The sequence below is a fragment of the Drosophila simulans genome, chromosome X (genome assembly GCF_016746395.2).
Source record: "Drosophila simulans strain w501 chromosome X, Prin_Dsim_3.1, whole genome shotgun sequence".
Taxonomy (NCBI): domain Eukaryota; kingdom Metazoa; phylum Arthropoda; class Insecta; order Diptera; family Drosophilidae; genus Drosophila; species Drosophila simulans.
In genome coordinates this window covers 8,061,262-8,088,954 of record NC_052525.2, presented here as the reverse complement: position 1 = coordinate 8,088,954, position 27,693 = coordinate 8,061,262, and the positions used below count along the sequence as shown (strand labels likewise).

The window sequence follows — 27,693 nt, the reverse complement described above, 5'->3', positions numbered from 1 at the left end:
TCGGTTTCCGTTTCCGTTTGGTGTTGGGAGGTTTTTTCTTGGATTTAAGATTTTTGGGTGGCTGGAGGAGGCTGGCTATACGTACAATTTCTATGTTTTCTGTATATTTGTTTTAGGTACATAACAGTTCTTTATATTGTATGGTGTGTGTGTGTGGCTGCCTTGTTTATCGTTCTACGTTACTCCGTACTCTCCCTATTTCGTTAGCTACATTAGTTAGGTGCGTTGAGTGTCTCCATTCCGGATCCGTACTGCATGCCCACCGACATGGTGAATAGCCACGCCACCGCCAGCAGACTGCTGCCGAGCAGATCGCCCAAGGCCGTCAGGTAGGGTATGGCCGAGTTATCCGGATCGATCTTCCACTTCCACATCGCGTGCACAATGATGTGGGCAATATACAGCAGCAGCATCACCTGAAACGATCGCAGCACATTAGCGAGTGTGTTTTCGGAGGGTTTACAATGACATATACATATGTGGGTAAACGGCCTTATTATATTCGTAACTCACCTGAACCAAACTGGCGGTCAGATAGGAAAGCACAAACACCCAGGTGACCGTCGAGGTGCTATAGTTTATATAGTCAGCAGCAAAGATGAACAGAACATTGCCGGGTATGGACATGGCAATAAGTATCCTCGCTGTCTTCGCATAGGGAACTGAATGAAGAGCACAAATGTATAATACCCTATTCAGTTAACAAATGTGATTGAGACCTACCTCCTTTGAAGAGCGCCCGCCAAGGCCACTCGAAGATCTGCGTGTGCGGTGGTATAATCCCGATAATTGAGCTCTGGTGCAGCATTGTGGATATCTTGCTGGCCTGCACCGATACCAGATTGCCGCCGATTCCGTTGATGATCGGTTGAAACACTACGAATCCATTAAACACCTCGACGGCGGCATCCAACACAAGGCCACCCAGACTGTAATGAGATGATGGAATGATCAGTAATCGTATCAGTTAAATACAGCAGTCACTAGATGCACTTTAACCCATTGTCAACGATTCATTTGACTCCAAATCACATTTTAATTTTGATTCGAACACACTCAAGTGTGTTTGTCTTTTGAAGTTCTATTGCCGCAAATTTCCCAGTCATGGCGAGTAATTACGCCCGGGAATTCAAATCCTAATGCTGAATTCTAATTATAAGAGCGCTTGACCTGTCGCCAAACACGAGTCAGGGACATCCAACCGTGCGAATGGTTCCCATGGTCTCGGCTACTTATTACTCCCCACAAAAACAATCGCCTGGACATGATTGGGCATTAAATGAAACGGTCTGATATATCTAAATATAGCGGGCAACTTGACGTCTTTTCTGCTTATCATGGTACCCCAATTTTGTTGTTCCTAAGACTCGAGAGTCCATCATTCGATCCGATCCGATCGAATCGAATTGATTTGGCAGAGTGCGCAGTTCGTAGTTCCCAGTTCTTAGTACGCAGTACGTACCCACTTATGCAGAGGGCCGAGAGGACGGGAACCCATCCGCTCTTTAGCACCGGCCGCGTGTACTCGTTCCTCAGCACGATCATCACCCACATGGGCAACAGCACCAGGTAGCAGGTGACCACGATGAATGTGATCCACAGGTGCGTTTCTGTGCGAAAAGTAACAGCCATTAGTTAGATATACAAATGGATAATATAATATAATATAGACACATACTGATATGATCGTACAGCAGCGAGGCGATAAAGGAGAGCAAACTGATGGACACCACGTCACCAATGGAGGCGGCCAACGGCGTGGCCAGGTTGTCCGGATTGAGGCGGTACTTCTGCGAGAACAGGATTACAGCCACCAAAACGAAGTCTAAAAAGAAACGGCATTGATATAATATAGAGGGAATGGCATGCAGAAGTAGCAGGTGCAATCCTACCCAGCACAAAGCACGACGAGGTGGCCGTGAACATGGCCGAGGCAGTCAGCAGCATCATGTTCTCGAAATAGAAGTCGCCGGTCATGGCCGCGCCCACGCTGACCGCAAACATGGCCACCAGAAAGGAGGCCACCGTCGCCTGGACCTGCACCAGTGCTATGTTCCCCACTATCATCCGTATCACGCCCTGCCTGCTGGTCATGTTGCCCAGATTCACTTGCGTGGACAGACGCGATGCCAGGCACATGTCCAGGTTGCCCTTCAGACCCAAAAGCGCCGGCACCAGGATGAACAGCTCGCTTACGTTCTTGAAGACATACCATTTCTGGGAAAAGTGGGCGAGAGAAAAGGGCGAATAATTAATGAACGAATCATTTTACAATAACTTATTAACAAGTAATTATATTTTTTCGTTGAGAACCTTATTCAAATGCACCTTCTCATATTCCCAATTAAGTTCTAAAGCAAATATTCGAGCACATTTATGGCCCACCAATAAATCTCCTCCAGATTTAACCAATATTTTCAGTTCGTTTCGGGCATTGGCCGCCTGTAACTGGCTGAGTCTCCAGTTTGGCCCAGAAGTTTTACCATCAATTAGCGGGCAAATTAAACGTTAACTATCTAACACGCCTGTACTATGCATATTGGTGTATATACTGCACAGCCATAAATAAAACATTCTAAAAGGAATTGTGCCAATTCACCAAGTACACAAATCGTGGGGAAAGGTTTAAAAATAGCCGAGCTCTGTCTGCTTTCTGTTTGATTGAGTGGCTCTTGAAGTCTTGAATCTCGCACAGATTGTTTAAGTATTATGCGTACTTATGGCTGATTTCTAATTTTATCACGCGGCTTCATCGCACAGGATTATTGATGAAGCAAAGCCATAAAGTATAAAGTGTCCTTATCTGCATAATTGTAATTGCTGTAATTCGTTGGTCTTATCATACGTTGACATATGTTTGCAAATAGAAAAAATAATGTTGTCACTTCTCATAAAAATTCGATTTACCTACGCATTTGTTTACTCTTTTGCTGCTTGGAATTTTCCCACACAATAAGTTGAATTGAGCTCAAATGTGCAATTAACTATTTTGCGATTTACTTTGTACTTGACTTGGTGTAAAACCCATTTTAGTGCCCCATTCCACGGAGCAAATTTTTGCAATTTTACAATTTAATTTGGCGTAATTAACGCTGTCGTTTCTATTCGCCTTTCTTAGCGTTTGTGCTTATCGGACTGAAGGGAGATTAAATACCTTAAACTGTATCAGTTTACCAAGCCTATTATATGGCAATTTAATTATATTTAAAGCTGTCTAATTGATGGATGGATACACAAAGTGGGGGAAGTACATTTGTTTCAAAGTATAACTATTCGAGCATCTTATGTTATTATTGCTTCTATTTCATATTAATATATTATTAATTTTAGCTAATGGACTCACCTCAACGCGTCCCAGAACAATGCCCGCTCCGATGGTGCCAATCCCGGCCAGAAAGAACGGAATGGATACCTGCAGCAGGATAGTCGTCCACTTCTCCTGCTTGATGCCGGGTCGATTGAGCGCCAACTTCTCCTCGGAGCTGCCATTGATGCCGGCAATGCTGGAGGCATCCGCTGCCACCAGGGCACCCGATCCGATACCGCCATTGCCTCCGCCGCCGCCACCTGCTCCTCCTGCTCCGCCGCCGCCGCCGCTCACCGCTCCAGGATCCGGTTCGGAGGATGCTATGGACGTCGTGATGATTGAGCTTAGTGAACCGGTTGTCGAATGTGGTAGGCCCGACAATTTCTCATTGTCGGGATCTGGGTTTTCGATCGGATTATTTTTTTGTGAGGGAAAGAAACGAAACGAAACGAAAGAAGAGGATTGCAAGATGCGGGTTAGTTTTGGGGAACAATGCGCAGATCGTAGATTAGGTGTGTTCCAAGTGGGTCGCCGGATTAGGTGCTCGGGTCTCTCTCTCGTACATGGCTACTACTGCTATATATCATATAAGTAATTGTTGCATGCATTATATATATAGACTAGCGCCAGTGCTCGAGTGTGCGTATGTGTGGCATGCATCTAAATTTAACAGTATTATGCAATTAGCAAGGCAATTAATTAACAATGCTATAAATTAAGCATCTACACGTATAAATACAATCTATGTGCTTGTGTCTCTCATTTTCTGTGTTTTATTCATTTCAGTTTTTTTTTTCGACAGTCTCCAGGTGGAGTCTTCTTCAAGCAGAAGCAAAAAAAACTCGTTTGATTAGAATTCTCGCATATTTATTTGCGTTTTCGGTTTCTGTGTCGACTCGCAGCCAAGTTCATAAACCACAAATCGTTCGTCCATAAACAAATTCGCAAGCCGCCGAGACAGCGACAATTAAACATCACGAAAATAACAATTAAGACTGCCATAATACAAGATGAATGGGTATAGACCATTGACTACCCCTTGAGTGTTGTTAGCTAAATGAGTTGAAAGTTGAATTGATATATATATATATTAAGTTCTCAGAATGCTGTATACCAAATGCAATATGTATAGCTTATTTTATCTGTGAGATCCAATCATTCTAGACTTCTATTAGATCATATGATGATAAGTCCTATTTTATTTGCAACCCAATTTTTAATAAATCATATTTTGGTTTAATCACATGTATTTGAACTAATAGAGATCCCTGAAACAGCATTGTGTGTCATTAAAATACACATGCTTATAAAAACCCCATATACCGCATTTGGTTTGGATTAAGGATCAGTTTCCAGACGAAGTGGTAGCTTCGAATCGAGATATAGATACATATTACGGGTGAGGCGGAGCATGCATGCTAATTGCTTGGTAAATATTCTGTGGGTTTTAATCGCAAATAGTCGAGACATTCGCAAGCCATGGCGATTATTGCATGGGATTAATGTAATATAAAAAGGAGTATAAAGAATATGGATATATGGATACGAAGGTAAATATGTTGTAAACTGAACAAAAAAGGGGAAACCAGTCTGGACGCTTAAATATAAATATTTGCATATCAAGAGTAAATACAAAAGATAGTAAGATAAAGTCAGCGACAGAGCGAGAAAGATTTAGAGGGAGAGCGAGTGAGAGAGAGAGAGAGAGAGATAGAGCGCAAAGAAATCAAGGAAAGATTCAACAATACCGATGGTGTTGTTTCTCTAGTGTTTTAGTGTGACCAAAACCTCATAATTCCCCAAAAAGGCCTATCTACACGAGAGCGCCGAGTGTTGCCGCCTTCTGTTCGATGTTGTTGTGGAACATGTGGAACTTATTTGATTTCATCGTGTTGGATTTTTCTCAACGGGGGGAGGTTGGCTTTTATACTTTTATACTTTCGTATACTTTCACTCACCGTTTCCATTGAAAATGGTAAACAATCTGTATTTATCATCCGGTGCCACATCTAGCGGTGTTGTTGCTGTCAGTGTGGACAACTGTTGTTGGTATATTGGTGGTGTGGCATATGCAGATGGTGGCGTTGTTGATGCTGTGTTGTTGTTGTTATTATTATTATTTGTATTATTGTTGTTATTGTTGTTGAAGAGGCCAATGTTAATGGTGGTGGGCGGGGGATCATCGCCAGCATTATCGCTGATCGCTTGCGGATTAACGTAGCCCGATAAACGACGCACATTCAGTGGCGTCAGGCGGTGTTTCAGCTCATTTGGTTGTGTGGCTCGTGTGGATGGTGTTGGTGTGGATGGTGTTGTGGTTCCTGTTGCCGTGGCTGGTGTCTGTGTGTCTGCGGATGCTGGTTGGCTGGGATTGTGCGGCAAGTTTGTCTGTTCGTTGGGCAGCGACATTTTAGCATTGGTTTGGCCTGTCTTCGTCCGTCTGGTCGTCGTGTGTGGGGGTCTTTATGTGTCGGTGTAGAGCAGCCCCAAACGGCGGGCGTGCATGCGTGGGTCTGTTCGTGTGCGGGGGACTTCTCTCAAGCGAGTATTCGCAAATACAACTCATCGACTAAGCTACTAATATTTGAACTAAATCCTGAGTGTCTAGGCTTTGAAACTATATGTTTGCTTAAAATCAACGGAAACTAAACATTCAACACAAATTATAAGCTGTGCTCTAATAAATATAGTTTTTTTGTTTTTTTTTTTTTTAAGATTTACTTGTCTATGGGTTTTGCATACTTTTTGTTTTGGTTTTTTCTTTCTATTTTTTTTTTTTTCAACCTATGACTAAACACAAAAAAAGATATCACAAGATGGTTTTATTTTTAGATAAATAATATATAATAAGTTAAGAATTATGGAAAGTGCATTGATTGCTGTTCAGTATTACGTAGGCTTACGTTTCTTTCGGTTTTTTGTTTAAGGAATGAATGAAGAATACAAATCGGAACAAGAATTGAAAGAATCCGGAGAATCGTTTGGTTTACATTTTATTGAAAATGTGGGGAATGTTGGGGCGCCGTGTGTCTGTCGCAGGATGTGTGCGTCGTAATGTCCGTGGTTTTTGGGGGCCAGGATGTCGTACTACTGGGGATAGTGAGAGGTAGTAGGTAGTAGGTAGTAGGACTGAGGCTGAGGTCGAGGTTGAGAGGTTGAGCTTAGTCACCGGACCGTTGATATGGCTGCAAGGCAACAATAACAACGCATTTGGTTTATTTCTTGTTTAAGGTATGCATTAAAATCGATTTGAATAATAACTACTAGATCGGCTGGAACGTGGAATCAATGTAAATCAAGAAAAGCAACAAAAGATCGGGTCACAAGTCTACAAAAAAGCGACAACAATTTGTTTTCGGTTTGGAAAAGTCGAAAAGTTTATGCCGTATATCCTCCTTTCAGGAAAGAAACGCAATTTTTCGAAATTTAATAACGTCAAAATCCCCTATAAGATTTTACTACAAGTTGTATGCTTTTCACTCATTCAGAGCTTAAGTTAACAATATAATACGTTGAAAATTGAAATTAATGATGTAGATTATTAATTTTTTCAATAGATTACAAATGAAGCCTTTGATTAATTTCCTGACACCGATTATTTTCTGCAAAAATGCGCCTCTGACCTGCCCGAACATTTTATTTGGAACTTCCGCATGGCCGAGGAACCGAAAGGCCATGACCAAGATATAGTTAGCAAACTTTTTGGTTTTCGTTTTTTGAACCTGTTTGCTAAACGTTTTCGAGATCGTTTTTGCATTTGTGTGTCGATGTTTGGACGCATGATGAGATGAGTTGGAGAAATGGGAATCGCCAAGTTTTCCAGTTTTTTTGGCAGTCAAATAAAAGTGCAAATGCTCTTCTAGCTTCTTTTGTTTATTTTTTTTTTTTGCTGAATAAAAGTCTATATAAAGTCTTGACAACATCTCCAGAGCCACTCACACGCCTGTCGGCGATAAGATTTTAATATTGCTTATTTGCCAACGCGTTGACAACAGTTGGACACAATAAATTGCCGCCACTTGGCTTTGACAACCAGAAACCACATTCATACATATCGACAATACCGTTGACAGCGATTATTGAGAATCGATTCTACATATATTGAATGATCCACTCGAGACTAGTAAAGGGTTTTTACGCGATTTTTCCTTATCGCCGTGAAGTGAAAGCCTTGCGCTCGCAATTCAATATCACGTCACAAATCAGGCCCACGCGTCGGCTACGTAGCAGAAAAAAATATATATATGTATATACAACTTGATAAGTGCAGCAAATAGCTTATGGCACCTGCATGTTGGCCTTATCTTTATCTAGATGCTCTTCAAAATGTCGCCATAAAACGCAGGAGAAGGTGGTGCTATAAATTGTCAAGATCATCGCATAAAATAAGCAATTATATATGATTGTGGTTAGGAAGTTAATAGTAGTAGAAGTCCTTTAATCTTTTATCAATAAATTATTGAGCACAATCACCGAGTCATGAAAAGTTCCCCCGGCCATTGATAAAAACGCTGGTTAAACCTTACAACAAATGCCATAAATTTCTATTTCTGACTAAAATCGTTGCTGACTAAGACGTTTCCGATTGCAAACTGTGCTATTGTGTTGTTTTCTTTTTCTAAAATAGTTTCTGAGACCAATCTTATCGGTTAGCAATCCTATGCGATTACCGCTGATTAGTGAGAAATTGTCGAGAAAGCCGCGCGGAGTAGGGACTTTACAACAACCATCTGTAAACAAAACAACCAGCGACGGCAGGAAATCTTCCAACGTTGTGGAAAATACACTTGTCAACGAGACAGCAGCTGATAATAATGGAAATGCACATAATGACAGCGAAAACATTCCGCATCAATGGTAAATTCAATATTTAAATTGTCAATTCATTTGTCACTTTCTTGTCAGGTGTTAAGCGATAAGCTTTCTTTACCTTTGCACCGTCTGATTCACAGCGGTTTATTCTGGGATGTGGAAAATTTATGACTATCGAGATAGTATAATGGCATGGTTTCATATCAAGAAGTTACGATTTCTTACGACTTCTTATCCAACAAGTAGCGCCAAATCATTTCTGAAATATATTTCACCCACAAACAGCAGTCAATTTGGTTGTAAAAGAACAAAAAAAAAAAAGAAAAACTATAAAGTCAACTATTGATTATTTACCAGAAACCGATAAGCTTATCATGGGCCCAGCACAACTTTAGACTGATCGAATAACGAAGGGCAATCCAAACTATATTTACGTTACGTATACGCAGCGTGCCCACAAATAGCTAGTAAGTTAATTTCAAAATATTCTATGTTAAATAGTTATACTTTAAATGCACACAACAATTCTGGCGGCCATAAATCACAGTAACCGAAAAAAAAGACAGTGAAAAGAGAGAGTTAAGTAAAAATTACGTATACGCAGTGTTTCCCAAGTGACAACAGATTTTTTTCAAGTTCAAAGTCAAAACAAAAAACGAAACACGTGGGCTGATGGGCGCGTGTGGGCGTGGCAGTTGACTTGGGGTCTTAATTTTCAATATCATTCCTTTTCTCCCCCGACTGTTTGCATGCGGAACTGAGAATCGCAATTATATGGCCGGCGGATCGGTGGGGCATATAAATGCACCTTGATTAGTGGATCAGCCGCCGGCGCAAAAATTCGCCGGCAATCCAAAACACAATCGATCGATCGATCGATCGATCCTCAATAGACTTTGCCGCCTTTCGGTCTTGGTTTCTGCCCACTTTTTCTTATCGATGGGAGCAGCAGTGACCAATTGATTTTCAATGGTTATTGTTTTACGATTCACCCGCTTAAATGTCAAAAGTTGTATTCATACCATGTTGTTGTCTTTTTCCTTGTTGGGTTTTGGTTTTCTGTTCGCAGACGATATGTCTGCGAAATTCCAGTTGGGTATGGAAATTTACAGAATGCCAAGATCAGGTTTTATTCGGAACCAGTTGCAATTGTGCATGGTCTAAACTGAACTAGTTCACTTCTTTGTTTTTTTGGAAATAAATGCATATTTTTAAGGTAAATTAAATGAGCGATATATGTGAGTACAAAAGAATATACATTCATATTTATTAATTCACAAAGCCAAAGAAATATTAAGATTTAGGTAAATTTCCAAACATTAAAAACTAAATCAGGTTTCAGAGTGGCAAAACGAGAGTTTTAGATCCAATAAATTAACCAAAAACTAGTTCAGCTTTTTAAGGCTAGCACGAGTCCAGAAAGAAATCTTAAGTTACTTAGGTAATTGTGATATATGCCATAAACTAGAACAAACTGAAAAGTAAGTGCAGCCAAAATAGAACATAATTTGTTTATGGGCCCGGTCTTAAGAGATTTCGACCCACATATCTTGAGTCATAAAAATGTTTAGAAAAATATCCAGACAGTAAGCTTTGAATCCACAAGATAGTTTACGATGAGGCGCCCTACAATAAACTATTCCTATCTGAGGGCTTCACAATGTTTTTTTTTATTATTTTTTTATTTTTATTTTTTTTTTTTTGCTGATGTAGTATATTATTATCTAGCGAAAATAAAACGCCATAAAGCAAGCAATCTGAGCTGGTCAAGATCCCAAGGTTGAAGTGAGAAGTCTGAAGCCAAAATTGATAATAAATCAATTAACTGGCATTTAATCACTTTCGTTTGAATTCTGCACAGCAGAAGATTAGATTGCAAGCACAAGATTAATGATAGATCTCGCCATGTGTATAATATATATATTTAATGAAAACAATAAAAATCACAAGATTCGGCAAGATTTCTATGATTGGGAATACAAGTGTCCAAGTCGGTCGGTCATATGGCGCACATTTAACCCAAGAATGCCCACAGTCATTGTCGGCATTAATTAGCAAAACGTGCGCTAAATATTAAATGTGCGATGATGCCCCGGGCTAATTTCTATTAAGTGCGCTTAAAAAGTCGCTGTGTTCGCTTCTCGTTCACATACATATAATGTAGACTCATATATGCATGTATGTATGTATGTATGTACCATATAGGCGAGAACATATGTTTTATGATTAAATTGTTCCCAGGCTTCATTAAAAGCGATTTTTGCCCTCCTGTGCAAAAGTACTTTCGTACTAGGAAATGCATTTTAAATGGACTCTGCTACCCTGAGTTACATATGCATGTAGGCATATGGGTTTGCCATTCATTCGATGGCATTACATATAGGATATCACTATCGCATACCCATTAAATGTTAACTAGCCGGTATTTAGCATTTGAAACAGCAAACATAATCCTCTTAGCGGATTTGTCTATATATACACATACAATTTATCTATGATATATGTATATTTCTCACGAGTAAAACGTGCGACCCACTGGTCGGCTGCGTAATATACGAAAATATCATTAATTCATAATAAAAAGTGTGCATAAATATGCAAATCGTTCACGTGAACACAAGTTGGTCTCATCTCCCCGCCTCATTTGCATGCGATGTAAACGAACTCTGGCCAAAAGATAGAAAAAAGCAATCACATTCGAGATTGGAAACGCTTTTCATTTCATTTCATTTCATTTCAGTTCAGAGAGAATCATTTTCAGCGCCCTGGCAACAGATAAAAACTAAATAAACAAGTCTTTCATATGGGATTCGCTGCTGTTGTTTCGGTTTTATGACTTTTATTTTGTTTTATTGTTGCGCATGACGCAGGTGAAATCGAATTCGATTCTGGACACAATAATTTTTGTTAATGAATCGCCTTGTCAGCCCTAGAGACCCAAAAAAAAATAAATGTGTACATATATATCCGCGCGAAACAAACAAATTGTTTGGCCGTTAATTCGAAAACAAAATTATTATTTAGCCAAGTAATCAGCTAACCGACTCGACTTTCATACGTACATACCTCTATATGTAATTCTTTCTAAGGTGTAAAGTGTAACGAAGTGAGATTGAAAAACTGGAAACGATTCCAAAACCGAAACTGTATCAAATGTCATTCAACTTGGCAACAATGCGTGAGCTCAGATCGGAGTTAAAGCAACAGGTGCCTGAACAATAAATACATACCATACATATATGTTTGTATACATATGATTTGTTCATACCGAATCTAAGTCGTGGGAAGATTGGCTAGTGGAGGATGTCACCTGTTGAGTGTGAATCACTTTGGCCGCCTGCCATTTATGGATTTCTTTCATTTTGAATACACATTATCAGCATTTTGGCTTGCGGATGATATAATCAATTAAATGGCTGAGTAATTTCGATCAAATTGTATTTATTTATCCCATTGAATCACTGCGTTGACAAATCGACAATTGGACGAGCACTTTTTGGGCAATGTAAACTCAAAGCAGTTGTTTTAGGGACTTTAAAAATAATGATTATTATTTTGGATTAAGAAAGTGTTTATTTTTAAAGTAATGAAGAACAAGTCAAGATTGATTGATGCCAGTTCTGTGCAATTTAATAAACAAGTTAATGGCAATTTTAATTTGCCAATCAAATTGATTTATTTAAAGGTGCGCTCTCAAATTTCGACAAACTTGTATCCGACTTAATCAGATTAAAAGCAGTATTTATAAAACAACAAATTTGGAAAGTCATCGAGTGAATAGAAGCGTATTGTTCAAGCCAACTTAAGATGAATTGGTAATTACGATAATTAAGAAATTAAGAACTACAATGGAGTGTTAAATCCTATGAAAATCTGACCTTTGATGCTCGCACATTTCTGGGAATTCCCCGCCCCGAAAAAAAATTTGAGCTCCGTGCGACCCAGCGACGACCTTGCCCACCCAGTTACCCAGTTTGCAATCTGCAGCCGGCCAAGTTAGCGAAACCAAATCGAGTGAACGGCAGCAGTAGCTAACTGGCTGGCTAGAAATCAGATTGGAGCCCCAACGAAGCTCATTAGCCACACGCAGCAGTTGGGGGCACCTAGGTGTATCTCGATGCTGGTTGCGATCATGTCGGAAAATTGGGGAAGTCAGTGAATACACAAAAGGTAGATTCTCCAAGAGGGGAAAAATCAAATCCAATCAAATCCAATCAGAAACCCTAGAGGTGCAGACATTGAAACGCCTGCCAAAGCATAAAATCCAATTCCAAATGCAATTTGGCCGTGAAAACGAAATACCAGCAAACATAAATTAATTATTATTGTTAATAATAGATTTTTTCTTTTGTTTTGGTTTGGTTTTCTTCTTTGGATTAACTATGCATAAGCCCAAAGCTTTTCAGCCTTTCGACGCTTGTAAAGCTTTATTTATATATTCATACACATTTTTTTTTTTGGTCAGTTAAGGTTGCTCTTCAAATACGTGTTCATACTATTTATAGTATTTTAATAACTTTGTTTTAAGCCTCAATTAGCGAAACGAAAGAAAACGGCATTAAATTACAACTATTTGTGCTTTGATTTATGACTTAAAGTTTGCAGCTGATAAATGAAGTGGGAAAATTCTTGCCGAGTTCAATTAGTCCAATGTTAGTTGAAATACATAAACATGGCTAAAATAGTTGGAAATGCAAAGACCGTAGAGAAAGAGTTTCTGGCAGAGCAGTGAGATCATCTTAGGATCTGCTCAAGAAAATCGCTGTTCTAGGTGAAAAGAAATAAGAAATCCACGCAAACTGTAAACCATCGATCAATGACACACGATTGGCAAAGACCGAAATACAAAAAAAAAAAAAAAATAACAAAAAGTGTTGGCCAAAACTTGTTGGCCAATTCGCTGCGAGTGGGAGAAACGACACGAAAGACTAGAAATATGAGATCCGAACGGATTCTGTTCCCAATTAACGGCAGTGCTAATGGTAATAGTTATAATGCCTTCAAGATTCCGATTCCATTGATTTCCGCCTTTCAACCTTTCGCTGCTGGATTGTACAAAATCTGGGCTTACTTTACTTCCTCGGGCGATTTTCAATTCACTGGGTTAATAGTATATTATTGATCTTTTCTTTTTTTCGCTTTTTTTTTCTTATTTTCTTTTCTTATTTTCTTTTCTTATTTTCTTTTTTTTAACTTTTTTTTTGTGGTCACTTCTAGCACGTGTTTGTAACTACTGATTGAGGTATGTTTTGTACTGGTAATGACTTTTATTTTGTACTCTTTGTTTTGTCACAATAAAAAAATAATTGTTTTGACTTGAAGTCAAAAGTTTTTCGCGTGGCTTGTTTTAAGTTTTCAAAAGGGCAACCTTTTGTGTTTTAGCTTTTCTTTTTCTTGTACTTTTTTGATATATATATTTCTTTTTTCTGTTTGTTGTTTAGCTCGAATCGTGTGATCGTGGCGAAAAGCGTTGTCTGCACCGTCCGCCGGGATATCGCACACTGAATGTCCAAAGACGGCAAACACTTGTTATTATAACGCGTCAAAGCGTTTCCATTTAGCGCTGACTGCGACGCCGACCGCGGCAGCGACGCCGGCAGCGGGCTCATCGCTCGCGTCGCACAGAAAAACGGAAAAAAATATATATATACATATATATGTGAAATATAAATGACGATGCTGACGCCCGAATCTGGCCCGAATCAATAAGCCACTTGGGCCTGTCGTTGCTCTTGATAAGACGCGGACGCGAGCGTCGGCAGAGGCGGCGACTGCGACGCCGGCAGCGGCAGCGACGACAGCATCGAGCGGTACGACAGGTGAGCGTTTACGCTCTCGAATCCACCTGTTATCAGCTGTGATCGGATATCGAGTGCATGAATGAAATCACAACAACATAACAACGTGGAAAGAAATCGAGTTATCAAAGTGCGGAGGCTTATTAGCAAATGATAAGGCAGAAGAATCTGAAAGGATCGTTGCTAAAACATATTTCTATTTTTAGCTATTGGTTCTAACGAAGATGAAAGATAATCTTACAGTCTGAAGTTAAGTTGGTACCAAGCTTATCCTGATGATGCCAAAGGAACTAGCTGAAGATCAGCTAACTTATTTTACTTAACAAGGATTAACTTTTGCTAAAAGAGGGTGTTGCAAACAAAACCCCCTTCAGGAAGGTGCAACTGTAAATCCCCACAGAGAAGATCCATCGAATCACCTGCGCCGGCGTCTCTGCTGCTGCGACGCGACGCTCGTCGCGTAGACCGTTAGAACGAGGCAAAGCCGAAGAGATGAGATTACCCGAAGTCCACCACTTCGTGTCAAACTTCGTGACCGTTCGTGGCGATTCGTTGTAATTGACGATGATTTTTGACAGTTAGTTGGCTCATTATACGCGGGCAACGCGGCGTATGAGTGATGCGAACGCGTGATTCGAAACCGAGAATTATCCATGATTTACTATCACCACAACCCTTTAGCCCATTTTTTTTTTTGGAGCATCTGCATCAGATAATAATTCAATATTAAGTGTTAAGTGCAGGCAACACAAAGTTTTAATTTATAGGGACAACTAGGCGTATGAGTGATGCATCTCATGTTTTTACAAGTTAGACTAATAAATAAGCGAAGTTTTCACTGCAACTAATGAGTAATGTCTGCTTGCTATCTTTGAAAATACATTTTAAGTTTTAACACTTTGTTAACTTAAAACTTTAGATTATCGAAGCCAAATAACAACACATTAGGTAAATTAATTTTTAATGAGTTCTACCACTGTGTATCTTACAAAACCGATTAACCGATTAGTTGGACATACCCCTATCGATTATACTAATAAACTAAAAGAGTCACGTAATTTTCCAAAGATTACTACCGTTGAAAATAAATAATTATTTTTAAGGTACATTCTAATCAAGAATCTTATTTGCTTTAATTGACAATTATTTTCGGACCGATATGACTGTTGACTGTTGATTGGGGGGCTTGTGGCAAATTCATAGATTATAGTACCTATATAGATGTTAGATAATGATTAAGATTTATTAAATATAAAATAGAAATGCAATAAATTCTCTTTAAATCGGATCATGATCCTCTGACAAAACCACTTACGTCTTGAAATAGATTACCAAACCAAAAATAGCTAACAAATATACAAACGTTTGACCCAGGGTTACAAAAAAAAAGAGTTAAAAGAAAAAAAAAACCAAGAGGGGGCCAACAAACAAGGAAAGTGTTTTAAACTTTGGCACTCGATTGTGAAGCACTCTCTCAAATTTGACAATTTATTTCTGTTTGGTATGTGCCAAGATTGAAACGACCAACATCTGTACTTGAATTTACTTGGATTTCGTTTCGTATCGTCTTATTTTATTTACTTATTTTCGGAGCTTTTTTCATATTCATTTCATTTGTTTTTATTTCGATAGACAAAACTGGTTTTCCGCACCCGGATGAAATGTGCGAGAGAGTCCAAGTCGAAGAGCCGAAAACAAAACACCAAAAACGTACGCCCAAACATCTGGCATTTGGAATCTCGATTGGAAGCCGCCGCGGGGCTTTAATTAAGATTTGGATTCGGAATTGAGAATTGAATTCGCTTGGCTTTCAGGATGTTGTGAAGAGATCTCTCAATGGCTGACCGCATGAATGAACCGAAACGAATGGCGACGCGTTTACAAATAGTTTTTGATTATAAGCTTCAACGTCAACAAATTGTAAATGGTAAACCAATGTTTGCTTACTGTGATTGAAATCGCAATCGCGTATTTGGGACATCATTTTTTTTTTATATATCTTAAATCACTTGTAGATCTAGATTTGCCCTTTAACTAGGTAATCTTTCTTTCCTTCTGCTGAAACTGAACAAAGAGACAATTGATCGGAAAATATCCCCATCGGGGAATTCCCCCCACATGAGACATGCAATGTTTCTCGCCCAACCCCCTCGTTTATTTTTCCAGGTACAGTTGCCACCTGAACTCGAACAGGGAAGTACAATATATCGATCACAGGCGAGCAAATAGAACAATAAAATAAACAACAACAAACAACCTGACAAAAGATACATTTGCCGCTTATCAGAGATACTATTCGTTTCGAATAGTTTATTTACATGCACATAGTTGACATCGCTGAGCTCGCTGGCTTTTTTCTTTGTAATTTTCCGTTGCTGAATTTCCCGAGGAAATTACTCAAATCGATTGGCAATTGATGAACTACCGTTGGTTTTTCGAGAGTAAAGGTATATGTATGTACAGATATATATATTTATCTTTTTTTTTTTGACCTGTTCAATCAAATTGCCTGTCAGCTAATTACGATCTACTATTTGCCGGCAGATCAGCGCCAGTTTCGTTAGTAAATTGTTTAAGTCTGCCCCTTTGTCGCATTTCCCCGCCCACAACTGAAACCCATTTCTAATCTACACATAAAAAAAAAGAATAATATTGAAAAAAAAAAACAATTATACTGCTAATCAGCTGATTGCCAGCTGTTTCAGCGCGACCATGCCCACTAACTGAGTGAATTTTTTTTCTTTAAGTGTATGTAAAATACCATATAAATAAGGTCATGAACTTCTCGCGGTGTGGGTAAACCCTCAACTTGAACTAAGGATTGAGAGACTTGTTTTGAGCTTAGCACGCGATTGAAATAAAATTAGCAGCTGCAAATTGCAACATGAATTATTACGCCGACGTCCCTTGGCCTTGAACCACCCCCTTGAGCCACGCCCCCTTGCAGTCTTCACCTAAATACCAACCAATTATACAAATGTAATGAGCTTTAATTGTGTTTTTAGGGAAATAATTTGCTGCACACCCGACTATTGACAGGTGTTTTATTGCCACAAGCGACCAATAAAACAATAAAATCGTTGCGAAAAAACCAGAAAAATAAGAAAAAAAAAGAAAAAACTCCAAAGATGTGCTCGAGAGCTCATAACACAATCTTATCGTGCAAGATGTGCATATTAATTGCATACGAGAGCGACTATATCATCGCCTGACAAACGATTACATTATATTCTCCCGTGATTTCTCCACCGAAAAATGACTGAAATAATCGAGGGGGGAAAAAAAAACATGGGAGATACCACAAGATACTTAGATAGAATACCGACAACCAATTTGGCTATGGGTGTAATGTCTTTATATGACTCATTGTGGTGTGGAGTATGCCCGGAATATCCAACAATTGATAGCTGGGAAGACCCGTGGATGCCGCGGGATTTCGGGAACTTTCCAGTCGAATAACCCAAGTCGATTAAAAATGAGAAGATACTTTACTTTATCACTTTGATTGAACTATATGCAGCAAATGCAACTAATTGAAAGTTTATGGCCATAAAATCGTTCACTTAATAGTAATTTAATGGCAGGAGGCATAGGTGGTTCTTGGCGAATTTTTAATGAGTGTGGCATTTCAAAGCTGCCAAAAACTTTTTACATATATGTAGAATTGAAATATTGATGACTTCAAGGTAGTCAAGGTTTAGGGCGAATTGGATTCAAGGGAATATATACATATAGTATAGTATTTTCCCCACATATTTGGTTCTTGCGTATGCGACAAAAAGAAAATTCAAGACCAAAACAACACTCGTAGGCCAAAGATAATGGCGGTTATCAACACTGTACTGTTTGGGTCACCTGAATAGGTTCTTTGACTCCGCCTGACCATGAGTGAATCGGGTATTATTGTCCGATGGTTCCGATCTGATCCCGCTAACCAGTCGGCTGAGCATTGAAAGCCGTTTAAGAGGCCACTGGGCGAGATAATGGTTATCGATCGATCGATCGAAATTGGCAGAATCGCGCTGGACATAAGTGCCTTCCGATGACGCAAAGTTAAAACCGAAAATCATAAGACACAGGCCCCCTTCCAGCGCCTCATCCTTTTGACCACTTGAGCGATACAATCGATCGGGAGAATGTGTGCTACTTTAAAGACGGCAATAAAGATGCCCTACCTATTGAAAATATTACAAGCGTGCAATATTCCCTTTCCAACACTTCATTTAATATCTTTCAGCACTACTTTATATCTTCGTAGTTACTTTTATTTTGCATTAGCATGCTTCCTTGTTCTTTGTGTGACAACAGCGTGATTTCCTAGTGCATCGACCCTTCACAACACTTCGATAATAAAGGGTATTCCCTGGAAGCGTGCGTGAATTGCAATTGCGTCAAGTAAATGGCTTTATCCCACCGATCGAGGCGTATTGTTCTGCCCTTTTCGGAGTAGTACCCCCCCGTCTTCACCTAGTCGAATGGATTCCGTGTTTCGATTTCATTTCCTTTGGCATTATCAGTTGTCACGTACATGGCAAAAAGTTATCTCTGGCATACAGCTCATACAAACTTGATCTTGATGTGAAGTACCGCAAGTGAAGTCCAGGAATCCGAAAGGGGGCGAAGATGCAGGGCTGGACACGGTGGAGACCTTGGAGTGGAGCCTGTGTTTACACAGAGCTACATATGTGACAAATATGTACGTAGATACATTGTACATATGCGAATCTAATCGCAGGGGAACTTTGCACGAAATCTCTATTTTTAATTAAATCCAATAAGCACGTTTGCAGTCCGTAGAATTTAGATTTTAAGATACTGTTCTGTTGTTAAGAATCAGTTCTTTAATGACTTTCGACCAAATACATTTGAAGCCAACGACAGTTGAATGGTTTAACAAGTTATGTTTGATTGCTTGGATATCATTATTGGGATTCTGACAGCCGTACCCGGAATCCTCGCCAGAAACGATGTGATTCCTATCACGTCGAGTGCATTCGCAGTGCTTCCCAGGCGTTTCTTCTTTTGTTTTTTCTTTGGGGTTTGTGCAACTTATCAGCGGGTTTAATCACGGCCAGCAACGAGGCTCTTTCTGATGTCGATTTCGGATTTTTTTTTTCTGAAGAGTGGAGACAAAAGCCAACGACACGCGTCATTTGCCTTGATTAGTATTCCCAGCCACAGATACAGATACAGATACCGATCGAGATACAGATACACACCGCCTATAGATACGGATGTGTGTGTGCGAGGCGTTTATGTAATGTTTTCTCGTTTGGCGTTTGAAATTTTTTTATTTAACTTTTTATTTTGGGTGGTTTGGCATCTGGCCTTGCCCCTGACCTTGGATTTTTAAACAATTGTCGGACGTGGTCGTTGACAAGTTAGCGCCACCACCGTCTTTTTATTGGATCACCTCATTATCACTTCCTCGTAAGCATTACAACTTTGAAGTGCGCAGCGCGATAGACGATCGAAAGTTACAATTAAAATTACCTAAAACCGTCATCCACTTTGTTTACTATCTTTGAGAATTCTCCGTAGATAGTGATGTAAAGGGAAGTTCCCAAACGAATGAAAATGATAAGATTATACAAAGTCTAAAAACTCCCATTCTATACAAAATTTAACTTATTGGAAAAAACGGAAGTTTCCAACAATTGCGATAGCAATTACTCTTCAACAACGCAAAATGTAGTGAATGGCTTTACTAAGATAATATAATACAATTTTAGTACATTTTTGGACTTTCCAGAAGGGGTAAAAACTTAGCACTAAAATTTATGTTACACAAAAAAAGGTTAACGATTTTTGGCAAAAACTCAATTTTCATGTTGGCTTTTTTGGCGATAACTTGACTAAAAATAGCCACACTGCCAAAAGAATTACTGTTTTGTGCTCCTAATTACCAATACTAACCATCCCTATCACTTTTGGAAGGACTTTGAAGAATTAATTTTCGGCCAAATTTTCGCATTTTTTGAAGGGGTAACATCATCAAAATTTGCGAAAAATGGCAAAAAAATACAATTTCCAAGTTTGAATACAGTTCGCTAGGGAATTTCGTTACGAGTTCAACGAGATATGACATTCCATATTTGGGCCATTATTTTCAATGTTATGCTCAAAATACCGATTATTTATTTTACAAAAAATCAGGGAAACGATTTTTGGCAAAAAACTCAATTTTCATGTTGGCTTTTTTGGCTATAACTTGACTAAAAATGGCCACAGGACCAAAAGAATTACCGTTTTGTGCTCCTAATTACCAATACTAACCATCCCTATCACTTTTGGAAGGTCTTTGAAAAATTAATTTTCGGCCAAATTTTCGCATTTTTTGTAAGGGGTAACATCATCAAAATTGGCGAAAAATGGCAAAAAATTACAATTTCAAAGTTTGAATACAGTTCGCTAGGAAATTTTGTTACGAATCCAACGAGATATGACATTCCATATTTGAGCCATTATTTTCAATGTTATGCTCAAAATACCGATTATTTATTTTACAAAAAATCAGGGAAACGATTTTTGGCAAAAAACTCAATTTTCATGTTGGCTATTTTGGCTATAACTTGACTAAAAATGGCCACAGGATCAAAAGAATTACCGTTTTGTGCTCCTAATTACCAATACTAACCATCCCTATCACTTTTGGAAGGACTTTGAAAAATTAATTTTCGGCCAAATTTTCGCATTTTTTGTAAGGGGTAACATCATCAAAATTTGCGAAAAATGGCAAAAAATTACAATTTCAAAGTTTGAATACAGTTCGCTAGGAAATTTTGTTACGAATCCAACGAGATATGACATTCCATATTTGAGCCATTATTTTCAATGTTATGCTCAAAATACCGATTATTTATTTTACAAAAAATCAGGGAAACGATTTTTGGCAAAAAACTCAATTTTCATGTTGGCTATTTTGGCTATAACTTGACTAAAAATGGCCACAGGATCAAAAGAATTACCGTTTTGTGCTCCTAATTACCAATACTAACCATCCCTATCACTTTTGGAAGGACTTTGAAAAATTAATTTTCGGCCAAATTTTCGCATTTTTTGTAAGGGGTAACATCATCAAAATTTGCGAAAAATGGCAAAAAATTACAATTTCAAAGTTTGAATACAGTTCGCTAGGAAATTTTGTTACGAATCCAACGAGATATGACATTCCATATTTGAGCCATTATTTTCAATGTTATGCTCAAAATACCGATTATTTATTTTACAAAAAATCAGGGAAACGATTTTTGGCAAAAAACTCAATTTTCATGTTGGCTATTTTGGCTATAACTTGACTAAAAATGGCCACAGGATCAAAAGAATTACCGTTTTGTGCTCCTAATTACCAATACTAACCATCCCTATCACTTTTGGAAGGACTTTGAAAAATTAATTTTCGGCCAAATTTTCGCATTTTTTGTAAGGGGTAACATCATCAAAATTTGCGAAAAATGGCAAAAAATTACAATTTCAAAGTTTGAATACAGTTCGCTAGGAAATTTTGTTACGAATCCAACGAGATATGACATTCCATATTTGAGCCATTATTTTCAATGTTATGCTCAAAATACCGATTATTTATTTTACAAAAAATCAGGGAAACGATTTTTGGCAAAAAACTCAATTTTCATGTTGGCTATTTTGGCTATAACTTGACTAAAAATGGCCACAGGATCAAAAGAATTACCGTTTTGTGCTCCTAATTACCAATACTAACCATCCCTATCACTTTTGGAAGGACTTTGAAAAATTAATTTTCGGCCAAATTTTCGCATTTTTTCGCAAAATTTGCGAAAAATGGAAAAAAATTACAATTTCAAAATTTGAATCCAAATCGATTGGGATTTAAATAACAAGCTCAACGAGGTATGATATTCCATATTTGAACCATTATTTCAAATGTTGTGATCAAAATACTGATTACTTTATAGCGAATTTTCGGTCTAACTTGGAAAGTGGTCTCATTTCCGATTCTGTTTCGTGAGTTTTCATTAATATGAGTCAATTCCAAAGCAATGCGATCAGCCGAAAATATTTCTATGGCCCAATGATATGGACAAAGCAAATCGAAAGGCGCAGTTGAAGAAATCTAAGATTGAGGCAGGACTATACGATGTTTACCAATCACTAATCTTGACCCATGTGAAAAATGATTCACGAGCCCAAATTCGGGCATTCATTCATCCATAAATGACGGATATTATCTGGAATGGTACGACTGTAGACTGGTGCTTATCAACGGCATTATGGGGAAACCTCTATCAACGTCGAAAACAACAAACAATTCAAACGAATTGCGACGGAGCTTTATTATTTTACAATGCACGCCGAAAGATGATCACCTTTTTGTGTTTGGATAACTCAATTCTCAGAGGGCAGCAAGCCGACTGTAAAAAGCGAACAGCAATGGCAATAAAAAAAAACGCAATTGTAAATTTGATAAAATAACCAAATGACAGTGTCAACAGTTCGCTGATTGCACAAGGAGTCAGATGCAAAGCGATAAATAATAGCAGACAAAATAGTCAAATTATTTAAGGGTTCTATGGGCTAGCGCATCAAACAATCGAACAATTAGAAATACCTGATCTCAAATTACCACATTAGTCTACTGAAAATAATTAGTGTAAAGTTTAAAATGTAGAATGAGACTCCCTTTATAATTGAAATCAGTTGAGCAGAGATCGTGTTTCCTCAGAAAATAAATGTTTTTCGTGCACAAAGCAGGCGTCAGAAATGTATTATCATAGCAAATGTCAACAATTATTTGAGCAAACATGTTGTACCGAAGCAAACAAACAATTTGAAATCGACAATTCAAATTATTCTCTGTCAATTTTCTCTCCCTCTCACTTGCTTCCTAATTCATCAATTCTCTGAGGGATTCACAGACATACCTGCCTCACCGTTGCTTTCGTCATCACAGGTGTTCACGAGTCGGGCGTAACCGCAGTATGTGCCACGCCCACAACGCCCTACTCGGCTACCCAGCAGCCGATCCATAATTTCGTTTTATATCTTGAGATCGGTCAATCTATATCAATACTGATATAGCACAAAGTTGTCCTTGAAAAGGCAGCCACATTTTTATAGAAAACACGAAAAAAAAACCGATTTTTCGCCAAAAAAAAACAAAAAAATTAAATTTTCTATTTTAATTTCGATTAATTCCATCAACCGATTCTCAATGTCGACTAAGTTCCGACTGGCAGGGCCACAGTTTCTTATTTGATTGCTCCAGAAACGCGCTGGCTTGAATATCTCTATTTAAACACATGTGTTGTGTAGAAAACTCTCCCAAGGAATTAGTTTTTGACTTCGAAAGAGCAGTAAAAACAAAAAGAAAACGAACTTTTGGTAAGAAGTTCCACTGTACACGGTGCCTTAATATTTTCAAATCAGTAGCACTTTTAATGGCTTCAGTCTGTCGAAGTGGACCCAATTAATTAATTTATTTCCCATAGATCAATTTGCAGTGGGCTCCTAATTCCCCGCTGAGTTATCCAAAGACAACAAATGACGTTGTCTGTTAACTGGAAGCCAAAGATGAGGTGTTAATGCCAATATTGACGCGATTGTTTACCACGCAGCATGAATGCAGCACCACTGACGTCATAACGAGCACAATCGGACTTAGAAAGCTTTTGAGACACCTACGCAAGAAGACGCTGCTCATTCTGAGCACCCCGGATATACAGATGGGGTAGAATTAATAGCAACAGCAACCAAATATTCTAATTCTCTTTCAAACGCATTAAAAAATTGTTTAACATGTATATATATTAACAACCTTCTGCAATTTACAAGTCAGTGTTGAGGTATATATGTATACACTATACCCATTCTGTTGCTATTTTTTCGAACGCGAGTGTACCCGTGTAAGTGGGCGCGTGTAAGCCCTTCAGCCCGAGATCGAAATGGCCAAAATCCACTCGAAAAGGGTAAACAAAGGCAGCGAAAAAGCCAGATAAATCGAAAATGATTAAACGCTCATGCGCTGGGCACTCAGAAAACCGTTATGCGCTGCTGCCCCTTAAAAAAATGTATGAATAAAAAACAAAAAAGGTTCAAAAGCCGACTACGGCAATGAAAATAAATAAACAAACAACAAATGCAACTGCAACTGGAAATGTTTGTAAACAATGCCGTGAAAAATAGGCCCCAACAACAACAAACTAAATGTTACTAGGCTAAGTTATTCAATTCACGATTCATTGGGTAAGTCATAACCTATAGAAGATATCGATTATGTTGCTCAATATGCACCAATGACGTGATACGACCATACAGCTTGGGTGCGGTTACTAGCATAGCTGCAGGATAATTTCATCGAATTTGTATTTCAAATTAATGATATAAATTTCTTATACATTCGAATAACTTATGCATAAAAGTTATTAAAGGGTATTAATTTGTTAAACATGCTAGTTAGATGACCGCCGCTGTCGCTTACATGCAATCGATTAAACTCCGCATAAACAGCTGACTGCGCTGAACCGTTAAAGCCTCGTCATCTGGCAATGGCAATGAAAGTGCAACTGCAAGTGCCATTACAATATTGCAACCGAGAAGCCGATTGCAAAAACAAAAAAAAATACAACAAATAACAACAAACTAACAAATAGCCACTGGCGTGTTTACAGAAAATAAACAAATGGCACCAAGTTGGGAGTCAAGTGAAGTCGGGCCAACTCAAGCAAGAAGTTAAACGCCAAGCAGTACACTGCACTGCACTGCTTGCACGCTGGCCTTAAACTTTGCGTTTCAGGGCCACGCTAGCAAAACCAATTGTTAGCATAATGCAATTAGTGTAAAAATCAAACAAACTATAAATTAATACTTAGCATTACATTAATTGCTGCGAAATTCCCCTTTACTGCGTTCTAAAAATAGCGTGCAGCAAATTATGGGAAAATGCAATAAAAGATGTCAAAGCGAAGCAAACAAACTAAAATAAACTTAAGTAAAACAAAAGGAAAACGGAGAGAGAGGCCTCTGGGAATTTGTTAAAAAATTAGTAGCGATTAGATTTACATTTCACAGTGGTGGCTGTGAAATTGCCAATTTCTGGCGCTTAAAAAAGCTTAAAAATATGTAAATATATTTTATAAATAATATGGCAGTTAGAGTTTGCAATAAATAAATGCATTTCATTGCACTCTGTTAGCCCCAAACAATAAATATAAATATAGAAAGTGTATTCAAGGTGCCCATTCAAATATTAAATTAGCGTTAGTAAATAAGGTTACACTAAATAAATGTCAATTAAACCAACCAAATAAATGAGAGTTCAACTTAAGATATAAAGCAGTTAATTTAGCATCGGGTATTAAAGTTATTCGGGGTAAAGTGCAATAATATGGCGGACTTTGATAAGGTGGCAAAAATAGCTTACATATGGGCCGGCGGCGCATGCGGGTCTCATTTTTCTCGCCGCCACTGTGGGCACCGCTACTGTTAAACGGCTGCATCTTGCGACTGAGACAACAACAAGTGGTAAGCGGTATTTAACCGATTCGATTGGCAAAGCAAATACGTGAAAAGAAAAAAGAATCAAAAGAAAAGCAAGAATTTAAGTAAAGCAAAACTATAAAGACAAAGATAATAATTTTGGTGTTAAGGCAGCATTACACTTGTACGGTTCGAGCACACTGATATTTTGAATCAAATCACTTGAAAGGTTTTTCGAGACTGAATTTGTCGAGCTATTTTTAAAAGATCAACAACGAAATGTGTAGTACTGCCCTATTAATATATTTGCGGTTCTGCAAACCAGGCACTTCGCCGACGGATGGGTGTACCCAATAGTTGGGTCCACGACTGTGTGCGGTTCGATCGAGTGAAGCTAATAAAATAACCGGTTCGTGGCAGCCAAACAAACAAGAACAGAAGATATTTCTCATGCACAATTCACTTTTGGCAAATGTTGCTTCGGATTCTCTTGGCCAGCGAAATTCTCTTTGTTTTGTTTGGACTGATGCTACTGCTCTATGCTTTACCTCTTCCCCTTTTTATTTCAGCAAAGACGCGACGAGCTAAAATGTTCGAAGGCAACTAAAAGCAGCAAACGGAAATACTTTGCCGCCGACCGGCAAACAATCGCATCAGAAAAAAAAAAAACCAAAAGCAGAGAAGACAACTTTCGAGATGTTCTCGATTTCAGAAACTCACTGAGCTATTTTAAAAAAAAGGTTCACTTAATGTATGTATTTCTATACCATCAAACATTTCATTTCGCACATTTGTGAAATTACGTTAACATAATATTATCCGCAGCACAAGATTTTAAAACCACTTATAAAAACAACATTTAGATGTTATAAAATATCATGCAATATCAGATATAGAGCTATAAAGACCTTGATATTTTGGAATACAAAGTGATGGTTTTTCGAAAACAGGAACGTCGATTTTTATCACATGAAGAGTTTAAGTCATTAATTCGTGTTTGAGGGACACATGTCAAGAACCGCGAGCGAGCGAGATGGAGCTAATGGAGCACTTATCTCGGAGCCCGACGACTCCGGTTCAAGAGACCTATATTTTTGTATTTTCTTTATTTTGTTTTTGGTGATAAGATAGTCGCGGGAACAGGATAGTTGTATAAGCGGTATATCGATAAGACGACCGACAATATATTGCCCGAATCATTTAATCAATTAATTGCTGACAAAAACGAGCCAAAGTTCGAAGGTCAGCAGACGACATTGCAAAAATGTCCGTGACATTGACCTCGGCACCTGGAAAATGAAATACCACCCAAAAAAAAAGAACACCATATCTATGTCACCATTTGACCCAGTTAATCGAAAATCGTCAAATTAACGAAAAGGAATCAAAGAAATATTATTTCGTTGGGCCGTGTGTGGGAAAGAGAGGTGGCTCAAACAAGGCGAGACAGAGACGGGGCGAACACGCGTTCAACAAACTTGATTAACGGTTTATCGATTTGCCATCGCACTCGCACAAGCACGTGCTTTGTTTGTCGCTCCTATTGATTTTTACGGCATTGCATGGAAATGAAATAACTGCACATTTCTACTTCTTCCTTTTGTGCACTCCTTCCAATTTCATAACGTTGCTTGTTTGCATGTGTGTATCGCATGTACAAATGTCCATCGTTGTGTGTGGTTAAGTCCACGTGTGTTGTTTTTGTTAATGACTGTGATTTTCATATGTAAAACTCTTTGTTATTATTTTTCGATGAAAGAAGGAGGAAAACGAAACACATGAACATGGCGTAAAGTTGATGGAACACCGAGAGGAAATAGAAATCATAGTCGTTGCGTTTTGCACACTCGCAAGATAACCAACTAACGACATTTACTAACAATAAACAATAACATAACCTTACACGAGAACACAAAAAACACAAAAAAAAACAGGAAAACAAAAGGCACACACATATAGTCACACACTCACATCTCTTCCAGACAACTTTTGTCGCGGTAACAGCGCGAACTGGAAGTTTGCTCCTGGCTTCATTGACTCGCAATTTCGAACTGAATCTGATGAGCCGCCGCTGGCAAGAACAACAATGCGCCGTGTGGAAAGCGGCATTTTCCACCCCCTAAAAAGCGGGCCAGCAACAACAAAAACGACAGTAACAAGAAGAACTTGAAGGTAACCGAAACTTTTGGGGATGACACGGAACAGATGATGCCGCTATCGATAGACGGCGATAACAGGAGTTTTCTAACCGCTAATTCGGCAATATATTTCAAATGTATAGTACCCATGTGTATTTCAATTGGAAAATATTATATTAATATA

The 27,693-nt window shown here is 38.5% G+C and overlaps 1 protein-coding gene across 10 annotated transcripts; it reads right to left on the bottom strand.

Moving 5' to 3' along the window:
• Window positions 1-82: 82 nt before the first annotated feature.
• Window positions 83-27,601, bottom strand: LOC6725458 (solute carrier family 41 member 2). 10 transcript variants are annotated; one of them, XM_016173620.3, is made up of 9 exons: window positions 27,343-27,601; window positions 5,266-6,492; window positions 3,344-3,627; window positions 1,893-2,217; window positions 1,679-1,825; window positions 1,463-1,610; window positions 724-929; window positions 514-662; window positions 83-416 (listed from the first exon to the last, which is right to left on the bottom strand). In XM_016173620.3, exons 2-9 carry the CDS (start codon window positions 5,714-5,716, stop codon window positions 213-215), a joined length of 1,914 nt encoding a protein of 637 aa, XP_016038549.1. In that variant the 5' UTR covers window positions 5,717-6,492; window positions 27,343-27,601; the 3' UTR covers window positions 83-212. The 10 variants fall into 10 exon arrangements, with proteins under 10 accessions (XP_016038549.1, XP_016038551.1, XP_002106474.2 ...); XM_016173622.3 differs by lacking the exon at window positions 5,266-6,492 and adding an exon at window positions 25,316-25,398 and having other exon boundaries at window positions 3,344-3,705; window positions 27,343-27,600; XM_002106438.4 differs by having other exon boundaries at window positions 3,344-3,705; window positions 27,343-27,600.
• Window positions 27,602-27,693: the final 92 nt, after the last annotated feature.

Bases quoted from the DNA above. Each gene is read 5' to 3' on its own strand.
- LOC6725458 (XM_002106438.4), bottom strand. From the start codon at position 5,716: ATGTCGCTGCCCAACGAACAGACAAACTTGCCGCACAATCCCAGCCAA. The intron at 2,218-3,343 runs GTGAGTCCATTA...CACTTTTCCCAG, and splicing joins TTGTTCTGGGACGCGTTGAG to AAATGGTATGTCTTCAAGAA. The intron at 663-723 runs GTAGGTCTCAAT...CTCTTCATTCAG, and splicing joins GCGGGCGCTCTTCAAAGGAG to TTCCCTATGCGAAGACAGCG.